Genomic DNA, 15,652 nt, shown 5'->3' on the forward strand with positions numbered 1-15,652 from the left:
ATTATTAATTTGATTAATAATTATTTAATATATATATTAATTATATTAATTAACAAGTAACTTCCGTGCATTTTAGCAGGGGAGTGGGGAGTTTAATGACGTGGGATAACTCCCCACGTCATTTGGTTTTTAGTATGTAGAAGTGTTTGCAGAAAAAAAAAAACGACAGAAAAAAAAAACAGAACTCCCAAGAATCAATCTCTCTCCAACTCTCTCTCTGATTTTTCCCTCTCATTCAAACAGTGCTCCCACAAGCACGATCCCGAGACCTAAGAGGATAGCAAGGAAGATTCTCTGGTGGTGTTCGTAGGAAATCAAATTGAAGAAGTGTTCTTCAAAGGTAAGGAAAAACAAGTTTTTCCCCTGTGTTTTCAATTTTGTAAGTTTTGGTTTTGTTTCTCAAAAATCAAGAACGATGGTCCGCTTCCGCTCCGGGATTCACATCCTTTCACATTCATCATTTTTGAGAGGCTTCCAAGAATGGTCGACGTGTGAGTACCTTGATTACTGATGCCAACGTGGTCGAGTGCAACCTACTCTATTTTCCTTCAGAAACTTCCAACTCAATTTCATCTGAGTAAGGTAGGAATTTTTTTAACAGATCGTCGTTACATTAGATTTAATAGGAAGGACTATAAGAAAATGAAAGTGATAAAAAATAATGCAGAAGCAATAGAAAAAATCTCAATATTTGATGAACAATGAAGAAATATGAAATGTGAGAGAGTAGAATTCAATAGAAGAGAAATTAATCAACTTAAAATTGAAGTGATTCAATATTCTAAATAAACAATAGTGATACAAACTTCCAATGGAAGTTCACCCTTATATAGGTACAATACTTGGACCTTTTTTGTAACCAAGATAAAACTTAAAACAACATTTAAAACTTAAAACTTACTAGTCGTAAAACTGAAAATTAAAAGACAAAATAACATAAAATTAACCTTTAAAGAAAGCAACTTAAAAAATGAAAAACTTAAAACTTAATGAAGAAAAAACCTCAGATCTCAACACCCCTCCTTCAGGTTTTTTCATTTGTCACACCTAGAAACACAAATTGTCTATGTGGCAAAGATTTTATGAGAAGGTCAACGAGTTGTTCAGAACTATAAAGTGAACATGTTTTCACCTTCTTTCTCTTTCTTTCACTACTCCCCTCAATAAATAAAATTTTGACTTTGATGTGCTTCGTTATTCCATGTTGTACCACATTGATGACACTGGCACACTTGTTATCACAAAGTAATTTTATAGGTTCCTCTAGTTTAAATCCAAAATCATAAAGCAATTTTTGAAGCCATATTGCATGATTTGCAGCTGAAATATATTCAACTTCCACAGTAGACTGAGCCACAATTTCTTGTTTACTTGAATTCCTAATGAAAACCAGATGTCATTCTAAAGGTTTTGAGCTTGAAATCACTCTCAATGTCAACCAGAATCACAAACTTATTGAAATTTTCATAAACTTGAGTTCTCTTGATCAAAAAATACATCCAAGTGATACTGGTAAAATATCAATAAATAGAATAAAGTATTTATTATTTCCAATAGATACTTTACACATGGGCCCGAAAACATCGCTATGCACCAATTTGAGCTTTTCTTTGGCTCTAAAACTGCCACCTTTTGGAAAAGTTAGACGGTGCATTTTCACTTCTTGGCAACTTTCACAAATTTGATCAAATGAGACAAAGTTGTTAAATCATCAACCATGTTAGAAGAATGCAAAATTTACAAAGCTTTTATGTTGTAGTAAACAAAGCGATAATGCCATTTTCTGCTTTTTTCCACTTTGGCATTTAGAGCATGATGACATAGTGAGTCACCATTCAAAAAGAAAGCATTACCAATCATTTTGACCCTTGCAATCTCTGCTCCATGAGGGTCGTAAATTACTCAATCTTGATCTTTAAAAACCACAGAAAAATTATTATGCAACAATTGAGCAATACTAAGCAAGTTTTGAGATAATCTTGGAACATATGAAACATTTGATATTATCTTTTCACCTTGCTTAGTTTGCATGACGACAGTACCTTTACCTTCAGCTAGCACTGTCTCACCATGTTAAAGAACAACCTTAGACTGTATAGATCTGTCAATCTGGCTAAAAATATTGATATCTTTGGCCATATGGGTGGTGCATGATCCCCTGTCAATTAGCCATGAGGTTGACTCGTTGTCACTTGTATGAGAAGTCATAAACAACAAATTTGTTTCCTGATTCTTGTCTGCACAATTTGATTGTTGCTGGGGATATTGGATTTGGTTTTGTTTGGCATAACAAAATTTGTCCGTATGACCATCCTTGTTGCAATAGTCATAATGGAAGACTTATTTGTTTTTGTAACAACATTCTTTCTCAGTATGGTTGGTCTGTTTACAAAAACGGCAAGGAAGAAATTTACCATTCTTTGACGCTCCTCCTTTTCCCTTGCTCCCCCGATATTTGGTTGATTTTTTATCATCTTATGCAGCAGGTTTCTTGCCTTTGAACTTGGCATTAAAGGCACCTTCAACATGGTCCTTGTTACGAATTGTATCCCTCTGTTCTTGGGCTCATAACTTGCTAATTAACTCAGCTATAGAAAGAGTAGTCAAATTAGAAGACTCCTCTATATCTGAGATCTTTGATTCAAATTTGCTAGGAACACTGACCATTATTTTCTCTACAACTCTTTGATCTTGAAAATTTTCACCACCTAGTCTAATTTGATTCACAATGGTCATCACTTTAGTTGTGTAGTCCATCACAGAATCTGAATCTTTCATCTTGAGCATCTCAAACTCTCCACTTCCTTCAAATTCCTCCTGTAATTTATCCAAAGCTTCTTTTGCCGTTTTACAATCAATAATTTTAGCAAATATAGGATTAGATAAAGAAGCATGAATTATAGATAAACCTTTAGGCTTTAACTTCTTCTCTTCATGTAATCCGATACGATTCAATGTCAGATTTTCTCCCAATGGCTCAAGATCGACATCTGTTGAAACTAGTTCCCAAAGGCCAAGTGCTTTGAGATAGGATTGCATTTTAACACCCCAAAATTGGTAGTTTTCACCACTAAATCGTGGAGGAGAGGTAACACAAAAATTTGAAGACATTATCAAATAAGAAATTGGAATTTCTCTCCCTCAAAATAAAATCACAGGCCTTTAAATCTAAGACTTTGATACCATTGTTGAGAAAATGAAAGTGATAAAAAATAATGCGGAAGCAATAGAAAAAATCTCAGTGTTTGATGAACAATGAGGAAATATGAAATGTGAGAGAGTAGGATTCAATAGAAGAGAAATTAATCAACGTCAAATTGAAGTGATTAAAAATGGTGAATAAACAAATGAAATAGTACAATGTTGGTAATACAAACTTCTCATGGGAGTTCACCCTTGTATAGGTACAATACTTGGACCTATTTTGTAACCAAGATAAAACTTAAAACAACATTTAAAACCTAAAGACTTACTAGTCATAAAACTGAAAATTAAAAGACAAAATAACATAAAATTAAATCTAACCTTTGAAATTAACTTAAAAAATAAAAAACTTAAAACTTAATGAAGAAAAGACCTCAAATCTCAATACATAGAAATGATCCTAAAATTTATCATCGACATGGAAATGAAAGACGTTGGATGCTCAAGCTTGGCTCTTCTTCAAAGGTCAGCTCCCGTGCCTTCCGTTGAGCAGGCAAAATATGAGGTCAAGGTCATATTTTTCCCCCAACAATATTGTTTATCTTATAATCTACCTCTTAAAATATCTTCTTTTTTTTTTCTAAATTTTAGATACACTTGTCAGAAACAATGTGTTGAATGTAAGATTATATAAATTTTACTGTAAAGTATTAAAAACAAAAAAAAAAATCATAATTTTTATTATATATTTGTGAGAATTAATTTTCTAAAATAGAAGATTTTGTTTCAACTTGTAATAATAACTACCAAAGCACACCTTCCATACTTGGTTTGAGGGATAAGTATTGTTATGTGGAACCCAGCTTGTGCAAACACGGGGAACTCCACTGACCCATGGAGATGGCATTCAAAGTGCACTAGACCAATGTTGACGGCACTAGAGAGGGAAAGCCAAACCTAACGTATGAACCCTCAAATGTGGTTAGAGATATTGACAAACTCAATAGCAGCGTGTCTGACCGAGTGTTAGGCAGGTATTCCAGATGCTGCTGCACCTCTCTGGAATGACATAAGGACTTGTAATGTCAAGAGAGGTCTCTACACCTCCCTTAGGCCTTTTCAATCTCTCTCCATATATAAAATTCACACAAACCCTAATTTAGGTATGCAAGTACTCCTATGCAAAGCTATATGGGTTTTCCACACTCACACCAAGCAGACTTTCATTGAGATTCTTGCAATTACTATACTTGCTCCATACTTGTTTGCTTCGATCTTAAGTAATAACTTAGGCATCAGAGTGCATCTGGCAGAATACTACACCGATACTAGATTTCTACATACATGTAAAACCAGAACTAGGAGACAAAAGCAAACGTGACACTCACGTGGCACTCGCCCATAAATCAGCATCAAGAATATCCCTAACAAATCAGAAATAGAATAGTTAAATCATATATTATTAAAATTTGTTATTAAAAACAATGATGGCTAATATTGTTTAACTTATTTTATTGATATATTTTTAGGTTATGAGTTTGTATTTCAACAAATCTATTTACTAATAACAAATAAAAAATCGCAGCAACTAAAAATTAAACGATTAATATATCTGTTTATTGTAAGAATAATTGTTGATATTAAATATTATGCAATTTTATAGTTATGTTATTTCATAATAATGAATCATATTTTATAAATTTTGTTGATATTAACATATAATAACAAATTACATTTAAATAATTGGAAGTTTGTAATATTTTTATAATAAAACCACATCAACTAAGAAAAGAGTTAATCTGGTTTCTTTATTAGAAGAAAAATAATTTATGGAAAAAATATATATATTATGTAATTTATTAACAATAAACTATATTTTACTAGATTAAATATAAATTCTTAATATTTTATAAAAAGCGACCAATATTATCAACCACAAAGAAAATTTTGATCCTCATTCGCGTAAGTACTAAACATGGTTCAAGAATAATACCTTACCATACAAGAAATCTCTCTGCTTAGAGTAATCTATTTGATTGGGAGTGTTGTTTGTGTTCCTCATTTTCGTCTTCTATACTTATAAATATAATATCTTGGTAGGTGCTGCTACAAGACAATGGAAGAGATTACGTAATTATGGAAAATATTCAATTTAACGAACAAAAGAGAATTTGATTTTGGATTATTCGATGGGATTTCATTTGAATTTGAATTTGTTTTTATTTATTTTCAATTTGACAATTCTAGATTCCAACTTTAGGCAAGTTTAGCAACTTTTAGAAAATTATCAATTTTTATTTTCTTTTTAATTTTTGTTATTTCCTTAAAAGGCCAAGGGTCTTGGCCTATATATAGGCGTGTACCATCCATTGTTTGGAACATCTCAGATATTTTGAATTGGATAAAACCGAGTGTGTTTTTCCCCTTTATCCTGTGCAAAACCCTTCCCAAATGTCGAATTTTTTTGTGTGGTTGAACTTAGGCTTTCGTATTTGACCCCCTCGGAGCATGCTTGTTTGATTGGTCATCAAACTCGTGGAGTGTTTCCGACCTCGAGCATAGTGAGTATTCTGTCTGCTCAAGGTAATGACTGAAAGGTAATCCATTTAACTCTTACCCTTTCGAGTTGAACTATCTCTACGATTGGATTCAAGTGGCTTGTGGCTCGAGTAGCTCAATACGCTTGGGTTATCGCGTATCAAATACACTCCTAAAGTTGATCTTCTATCTTTCTTAGATCCTACCCAATCAACTTTTGAAAAATATTGAATATTAAGATGACCATGAGCACCTTCCAAATAACATAGAATATGTTTCAATGCCGTCCAATGATCAACCATAGGAGAACTCATAAGTTATGTCTGGCCTAGTCATTGTATGATAATTTAGCTTTCTTACTAATCTTCTATACCTCTTTAGGATCTTCTAGCAACTCCTTTCCTTTTTAAGTTGTAAATTAGGCATCATCAGTTATTACGTGGCTTAGCACCTAACTTTTCTATCACAGTTAACAAGTCAAGTACATATTTTCTCTCATAAAAGGATTTCCAAAGAACTATTTCAACATTCTAAAATTTTTAGTGTGGAATTGACTATGAAAACAAAGTCTTGAGAGATAGAATGCATGACATATCATTGTCAGTAATAACAATATTATCAACATATACAATTAGTAAGATGACATCACACTTATATTTTTTATAAAAGATAAGATATTTGACATACTCTTCTTCATTCTAAAGTCCTGAATCACCTCACTTATTTTTCCAAACCATATGCTCTCAGACTTTGTTTTAACCTATACAAGGGTTTATGAAGGTGACATACCTTTCTATTCTCCCTCTAAGCATCAAAACCTAATGATTTCTCCACATACATTTCTTCATAAAGATCACCATGTAGGAATACATTTTTAATATCAAGCTGATGCATGAAAATTAAATAACACGACAAAAGCGAATTTAGCAATTGTAGAAAAAGTATCAGCATAATCAATTCAATAAGTCTATACATAGCCTTTAGCAACAAAGACGAGCTTCCAACCGGGTGGGTGATCCATTAGGATTAACTATAATAGCAATCACCCATTTACAATTGATAAACTTCTTTCCCATAGGAAAATAAATTAAATCTCAAGTACCACTGTCATCTAAGGCAGTCATTTCCTCCAACATTGCAGCATGTGAATAAGAATGAGACAAAGCTTAATAAACAGTTTTAAGAGCAAATAAAGACTCAAGGGATGCAATTAAGTCAGTCATGTTTAAGATGCTCCAAACAGTGGGCCAATTCCACGGACATCCTTCGAAGGACCCGCATTCGCATATGAAGTTTTCATGGGATTTTGCAATTAGTTTAAGGATGAAGAATGCAACAAAGAAGTGCTGCGGCAAATTGTTCCCTTACTCACTCAGAGACAAAGTGAGACTGGTTGGAGTCACTCCACTCAGTCTAAAAATCTAAAAATAACAAAAAATCTAAAAATCTAAAAATATACACATTTTTTAAAATATAATTTGTCTATCCTCATAGTTGGAAAAAAAACATCATTGTTAAACTACATGAAAGTGAAATTGTATCATCTTGATCTGGATATGAGGTATAGTTCAAATTTCAAGATTAAAGAGACCTAGACAACGAGATAGACTATTTAAAAAAAATTGAAAGATACTAATAATAAGAAAAAAAATGAAGTTCAAATGTTGATGAAGAAATTGTGGAAGAAAACACGTTTTTATAGTAGAGATTGGAAAAAAGTTACCAAATTTTTTAAATTCCATAACATATGAAATTATAATATTAATTAAAATTAAATGACAAAACCTTTAAATTAATGAGCGACAAATCTTTTCACAGTCCACCTTTTTACATTTCATATATTCATTACTGTTAATAATTAATTAAACATTGTTAATGACATATTTTGTTAATTTAAATTTTGACAATGGATAAAATGGTGTAAAAATATTAAAAAATATATACATTTTTAATACATTATAGACTATAGATTTAAAACTTTTGAAAAAAATCCTTAACTTGTTCCTAAACTAAATAACAACCTTTTAATTTGTACTAAAAAATAATCATACAAATATTTTAGTATCCCAACTTTTTAAATTCCATATAATTGTTATGGTAGATAATTTATTATTATCGACAATAGCCAGCAACCAACTGCACAAATAGAAGACCAATAAGCCGATGGGGGATTTACCAAATGTACCACCAACGAAAGCTACAAGTCACAGTTAAATAATTTTGTCAGTAAAACTTTCAGGGACTAAGACTAACCATATCTGTCTTGCTTTAATACAATCACAAAGCACATGAATAGTTCGATTCAAATTCATGTAGACATATAGGATATAGATCATTTAAGCTTAAATGTCTTTTAAATATTTATAGATTACTCAAAATCCAAATAAAATATATAATCCTATTTGGTCCTTCCCACTTCCAAATTGTTTTCCATATATTGTTTACTGAGGCTGTCCAATTTACAGACAACAGGTGTGAGTAAGTACTCGAGACAGAATAATCACCATTCATTGAACCTATCCAAACTGGAAAATCAGGAGTATTAATAGATATATCAGGTGGTTTTATACTAGCTTTTGAAAGTAGTTTAGCTTGATTAATCCTACCTTCAAACACTCTCCAATTCCACTCCCCATTATATTAATGACATGATTGGTAAATTAGTAGATTTAGTAAGTAACAAAAGTGTCCAAAAATGTTTTTCCTATGTCATCTCTTTTTAATATAGTATAGATATAGATTAACTTACATGATTTTTTTTTTCAATAATTAAAATATGAGTTTGTAATTGATCTCCATTCTTAATAAAATTGCTCAAAATAAAACATTCTAAATTTAAAAATAGATGAGTTGGCAGTAATTGGTAGGTTGTAATCACACATATAGACATATGACCAATGATTCTTCTAGGCTATGAAATAACCAAAAGTAGTTTGTGGTAAGAGTAGAACTCAAATTCCAGCATAAGTTACAAAAGCGTCTGGCACAATTTTCTCTTTATGTTATTTCATCTAAAACAAAGGTGGGAAGCGTTGTCCTTAATTAGAAGCTTCATATTATCAAAGCCAAACCACAAGTTTCACAACTATTTTTACTAATAAACCCAACTGCAGTTTGAAACATTTCATAACATTATTTTTTAATCAAAAGTCCGTTAAGATACAAACCCGGAATATCTTTTTCCTATATTACCTGTGGTCGTGTGCGCTTGCACGCAGCATCTAAAGTAGAGGCACAACACATACAACAATGAAACTATAATATTATCAGGATACGTTTGAACCCGTCGGCAAATACTACAGAAAAAATAAACTTTAGAGGCACAACACATACCACAATCAAACTATAATATTATCAACATACATTTGAACCCGCCGGCAAATACTAAAAAAAAAATAAAGAAAAAAATATAACATTTTAGGATGGGAAGTGATGGATGTGCTTCATAAAAATGGAAATCAATCCTATATTACGACATATCAAAATCATATCATACTCATAAAGAGAACAATAACATCCGAATCCAAATATAATTTAAGTGGATAACACCATCAAAGTGGAAATCTTCCTTATAAAATATAACTTGTTATCATAATTAAGACCTCACATAAACCCAACACATTTGAACCGTACAAACATAACCTTGAATCAACTAATTTAGTTTTTAATAGCTATAAATTTAATTAAAACATAACCTTGAATCAACTAATTCAGTTTTTAATAGCTATAAATTGAATTAAAACAACTTAAACAAAGCACAATTTCAACTACAACCTTACTTCTCATTTAAAATAGAAACTCAAGAAAAAACTGGTGAGAATCCAGAGAAAATTAGGTTAAAGTATAGATATTTTAGATTTAATACATGGATTTAGTTTCATGTAGGAAGGAAATACCTTTAATGGCCTCACAAACATTTACTATAAAATCACACCATCTACATTGATACTGTATTATACAGTCAAGGCAATTTCTACTGTATTCTACCGTGCAATCGAACCAAAATGGCTAAAGTAGGAGTTATTTCCTTCGTCTTCATGGCTTTCCTCATCTTGTACCCAGGTTTGACTTCTCTTTAGAGTGAGTTTAATTATCATAAGTACGTTTAGAAAAAAACACCCTCTAAAATTATTTTAATTATTTTAAGTCTTTTATAATTTAGTTAAATTAATATGTTAATATATTTATAGCAACTCCGGTTTTGCTTCAGTTTGGTTCTAATAATTTTAAAAAATTCAACTGCAAGAAATCTTATTTCGTAATATGATTTTTCTCATGGTGGCAAATAGAGAAAAGGGATAAAGAAAACCCAAAATGATATTCATAATCCCACTTTTAATATATAATATAATCAAACATCACTAAAAAAATATTAGTTAAATTTTTTTTTTCACTTTTCTATAGGTTATGGCAAATTCATTCGTAGATATAAACATTTTGAAGTTATTTTTTAAAGTGTGAATGTGAACGAATAAAATTGCAGGGAGTTTGAGCACAAATGCTCAATTGTGTTGCAATAATCATCCTAAATTGGGCACTTTCAAACCTGGAATAGATGACAGGCAAGACGATGGGAAGTGTTGGAGTTTTTGCATTTCTGGATGTAGAGGAGGTTTCTGCAAGCAAGTTGGCAATAAACATATTTGTCATTGCTATTGTTGATTTCTTTGTTTTTTGTCGTTCCAAAAATGATATCTTTACTTATAAAATACAATAAACTAAAAAGAAATAAGATGTGACAAATGGCACCAATGTGTGTTAATGTTATTAACTATATTGTTGGATTTGTGTTTATACTAATGTAAAATAACATCAAAAGAAATAAATGCAGTCATATATGTTCTTAATATATACTTGGAAGAATCTTGTCCAGCTTTTTATATTGAAATTTTAGATTCTTCCTCTCGGAGAGCATTAACATACAAGCAATTCAAAATAATGTTAACGCAATCTAATCCCAAGTTCATCTATCATCTTGCCTCTATCAAAAACAACATAATAACTTAACCCAAAATAGCAATTTTGTTTACAACCTATTATTTTCAGAATAAATTTTAAATATGAAATATTTTTGTAAAGAAGAAAAAACTATAAACAAATAAGAAAAAATATTTAAACTTTACGATTTCATCATGACAATAAAACTATAATCTTCTCAACATCAATTTGAACCTGTTGCCTAATACTAAAGAAAAAGTAATAAAAAAGAAAAGAACATTTTTCAATAGGAAAAGTGATGGACCTACTTCATGAAAATGGGAATAAAGTCTTTATGTTATACAACATATCAAATTAAATCACAAGATACTCGTAAATATGACAATAACATCCACAATAAAAGTACCAATTCGAGTATAATTTAAATGGTTAAGACGATTCCTTATAAATCTGACTTATTATTGTAAAGACCATATACAAACCGACACATTTGAACCATACAAACATAACCTTGAATCAATTAATTCAATTTTTTATAACAACAAATTTAATTGAAACAGCTCAAATTACAAAGCACAATTTCCTCTCCAACGTAACATTAGTTACTTGATTTAATTTAAAGTAGAAAATTAATAAGAGATTTGTGAGAATACATAAATAAAATATTTAGGTCAAAATATAGATACTTAAATTCAAATTAAATACATGGATTCACGAACATCTACTATAAAAGCATACCATCAACATTGGCGCTTATTATACATTCAAAGTAGTTTCGTCTAGCCTATTCTACAACGCAATCGAAGCAATGGCCAAAGTAGGGGTTGTTTCCTTGGTCTTTACAGTCTTCCTCATCTTGTACTCAAGTTTAACTTCTCTTTAGATTGAATTTAATCACAAGCATGTTTACAAAAAAGTACACCTCTAAATATATTTTTATCGTTTTTAAGTGTTCTATGATTTAGTTAAATTATTATTTTAATATAGTTAGAATATTTTGCGTTTAGTTTCAATTTAGTTCTTATAATTTCTAAAAATATAATAGCAATTGTAAGATGTATTTACCGAAATTTTTCGATGAAAAACAATAAGTCTTCAAGATCACTCGAAGAAGGAATCCTGTAAAAAGAAGTTTGCACTCCAAAGGTTTTGTCAGTACATGATCAAAAATAAGTTTTAATTGTGCTCTAAATCACAAAGTTTGCATACCTTGTCCGTTTTACCTAAGGATATTTATAGTGCCTCATGATAATTGTTGGTGTAAAAGATTTAAATTTTAATTCATGGTTATCTCCGGAATTTCAGGCGAATTGTATGCGTTGGAGAGGGAATACAGTTATGCAGTTAACTATTAGAACGTTGGAGTCGAGTTTGAATATCTACTAAAACACTCTCCAATTCCACTCCCCAATATATATTAGATATAGATTAACTTACATGTTTTTTTTTCAACAATTAAAATATGAGTTTATAATTGATCTACATTAATAAAATTGCTTAAAAATAAAACATTCTAAATTTAAAAATAGATGAATGGGTAGTAATTTATAGGTTGTAATCACACATAGACATATGACCAGGCTCTGAAATAACTAAAAGCAGATTGTGATAAGAGTATAACTCAAATTCCAGCATAAGTTAGAAAAGCGTCAGGCACAGTTTTCCCTTTTATGTTATTTCATCTAAAACAAAGGTAGGAAGCAGATAGGTTGTCCTTAATCAGAAGCTTCATATTATCAAAGCCAAACCACAATTTTCACAACTATTTTTTACTAATAAATCCAATTGTAGTTTGAAACACTTCATAACATTTTTTTTGAATCAAAAGTCCCTTAAGATACAAACTTGGAATACCTTTTTCCTGTATTACTTATGGTTGTGTGCGCTTGCACGCAATTTCTAAAGTAGAGGCACAACACATGCAATGAAACTATTATATTACAAAGGTACATTCGAACCCATCGGCAACTACTATAGAAAAAATAAACTTTAGAGGCACAACACATACAACAATGAAACTATAATATTATCAACATACATTTGAACCCGTCGGCAAATACTACAGAAAAATAAAGGAAAAAAATATAACATTTCAAGATGGAATTTGTTGGGTTTTGGCAAAATATTGGAACTTAAGTTGTCCACATTGGAAGAATACAAGGATGTTCTCCATGTGCTAGAGGTTGTTCCACATCGAAAAAGTACAAGGATGGTCTCTATGTGCTAGAAGTTGTCCCACATCGGAAAAATACAAGGAGGAAGTGTGTTCCAACTACTATAGAAGGAGCTCATGGGCTTGAGTTTTAGTTATCCCAATTGAAATACTTTAAGTCTGGTATATCATCTCTAGCTAATAGAGCGGTATTTGCTTTGAAAGAGTATTTTTTTCTCCGGTTTCGAGTTTTTCCACGTTAATTCTTGTATTTCTTTATTTTATTGCTTTCTCTAAATTTCTCAGTCACTTTTTATCAAAGTGATGGCTCTGCTTCATAAAAATGGAAATCAATCTTTATGTCACAACATATATAAATCATATGATACTCCTAAAGAGGACAATAACATCTCAATCCAAATATAATTTAAGTGGATAACACAATCAAAATGGAAATCTTCCTTATAAAATACAACTTGCTATCATAAAGACCACACATTTGAGCCATACAAACATAACCTTAAATCAATAACTAATTGAGTTTTTAATAGCTATAAATTTAATTAAACATAACTTTGAATCAACTAATTCAGTTTTTAATAGCTATAAATTTAATTAAAACAGCTCAAACAAAGCACAATTTCAGCTACAACGTTACTTTCTCATTTAAAATAGAAAATTAAGGAAAAATTTGTGAGAATCTAGAGGAAATTAGGTCAAAATATAGATATTTTAGATTTAATACATGGATTCAGTTTCATGTCCGAAGGAAATACCTTTAATGGCCTCACAAACATTTACTATAAAAACACACCATCTACATTGATATTGTATTATACACTCAAGGCAATTTCTACCGTATTGTACGTGCAATCGAACCAAAATGGCTAAAGTAGGAGTTATTTCCTTGGTTTTCATAGCTTTCCTCATCTTGTACTCAGGTTTGACTTCTCCTTAGAGCGAGTTTAATAATAATAAATATGTTTAGAAAAAACACCCTCTAAAATTGTATTTATCGCATCTCAAGCTTCGTTTCAATTTGGTTCTTATAATTTTAAAAAATTCAACCGGAAGAAATCTTATTTCGTAATATGATTTTACTCAAGGTGGCAAATAGAGAAAAGAGATAAAAGGAAAACCCAAAATGATCTCATGATCCAACTTTTAATATATAATATAATCAAACAAAAAAAATACTAGTTAACAAAATTTTCACTTCTCTATAGGTCATGACAAATTCATGGGTAGATATATATATTTTGAATTTTTTTTTCTTTTTAATTGTGAATGGGAACCAATAAAATTGCAGGGAGTTTGAGCACAAATGCTCAAGTGTGTTGCAATAATCATCCTAAATTGGGCACTTGCAAGCCTGGAATAGATGACAGGCAAGACGATGGGAAGTGTTGGACTTTTTGCATTTCTGGATGTAGAGGAGGTTTCTGCAAGCAACTTGGCAATAAACATATTTGTCATTGTTATTGTTGATTTCTTTTTTGTCATTCCAAAAATGATACCTTTACTTAAAAAATACAATAAACTAAAAAGAAATAAGGTGTAACAAATTGCACCACCTGCCGGTTAATATTATTAACTATATTGTTGGATTTATGTTTATACTAATGTAAAATAACATCAAAAGAAATAAATGGAGTCATATATGTTCTTAATATATTTTGAAATTTTAGATTCTTCCTCTCGCAGATCATTAACAAGCAAGCAATCAAAACAATGGAAATGCAATCTAATCCCCCAAGTTCATCTATCATCTTACCTCCTCAAAATTTACCTCTGTTGTAATCATCTGAAAGTTGTAAAGCTGGTGCATGTAACTTTTACCTTTGTTTAACAATGGGTAAATTTGATTAGTATAAAAGGAAAGCCAGAAAGAAGAGGGACGGGTGATTTGTTCATACCTTTGTAATTTCTCCAAGATTATAGTGAATTGATTCTTGCTATTAAATGGATGTAGGCAATTCTAGCCGAACTACTATAAATCTGTGTTTTCTTCTTCTTCTGTTCTCTCTTTGGCATTCTAATCTATGTATTTGAAAAACCCAAATAGCTACCTGCTGGGAAAGGTATAGGTTCTTAACAAAATTGGTATCAGAGCACAGGCAAGAAGAAAGCTTCGTTCTTTAAGCGAAGTCAGAACCAGTTATGGCAGTAGCAAGATACGAGGTTGACAAGTTCGATGGAAATGGTGACTTTGGACTTTGGAAAATCAAGGATCAAAGCAATTTTTGGACAGCATAAGACATCAAAAGCCATTCTTCAAAGTGCCCCAGTCGATAAACAAGGAAGAGAAAGAAACCATGGAAGAAATCGCTTATGGGACGATAATTCTAAACCTGAGTGACAGTGTTTTGAGGCAGGTAATTGATCTTGATACTGCTTACAAGGTTTGGAAGAAATTGGATGATATATATCTCGCTAAAGATCTTCCCAACAAAGCTTATGTGAGAGAAAAAATTTTCACATACAAAATGGATAATTCAAAAAGCCTCAGCGAGAATCTTGATGAATTCAAGAAATTGTCATCAGAGTTCAAGAATTTGGGTGAAAAGATTGGAGATGAAAATGAATCTTTCATCTTGATAAACTCACTTCCAAAGGCATAGAGGCATACAAAGATGTTAAAGTAGCTCTAAAGTATGGCAGGGAGTCAATTACCACTGATGCAATTATATCAGCAGTAAAGATGAAGGAATTAGAACTACTTGCATCTAAAAAAGAAAGCCACAATGCAGAAGGACACTTTGCAAAAGGGAGATACAAGAATAATAGCAAAGATTACAAGTCTCAATCAGATGACGAAGAAAAGTCTAAAATAAGGTGCAACTATTGTCATAAAGTTAGAAAGACTGTTTTTCCTTAAAA

General features: G+C 31.0%; 1 protein-coding gene across 1 annotated transcript; it reads right to left on the reverse strand.

Moving 5' to 3' along the window:
• Window positions 1-2,565: 2,565 nt before the first annotated feature.
• LOC111023510 (uncharacterized) lies at window positions 2,566-3,111 on the reverse strand. Its single transcript, XM_022300969.1, has one exon. The coding sequence runs from the start codon at window positions 3,109-3,111 to the stop codon at window positions 2,566-2,568; it is 546 nt and encodes a 181-aa protein (XP_022156661.1).
• Window positions 3,112-15,652: the final 12,541 nt, after the last annotated feature.

This window comes from Momordica charantia (assembly GCF_013281855.1).
Source record: "Momordica charantia cultivar OHB3-1 chromosome 7 unlocalized genomic scaffold, Mcharantia_2.0 BLBB01000007.1, whole genome shotgun sequence".
NCBI classification, from domain to species: Eukaryota; Viridiplantae; Streptophyta; class Magnoliopsida; order Cucurbitales; family Cucurbitaceae; genus Momordica; species Momordica charantia.

Bases quoted from the DNA above. Each gene is read 5' to 3' on its own strand.
- LOC111023510 (XM_022300969.1), bottom strand. From the start codon at position 3,111: ATGTCTTCAAATTTTTGTGTTACCTCTCCTCCACGATTTAGTGGTGAA.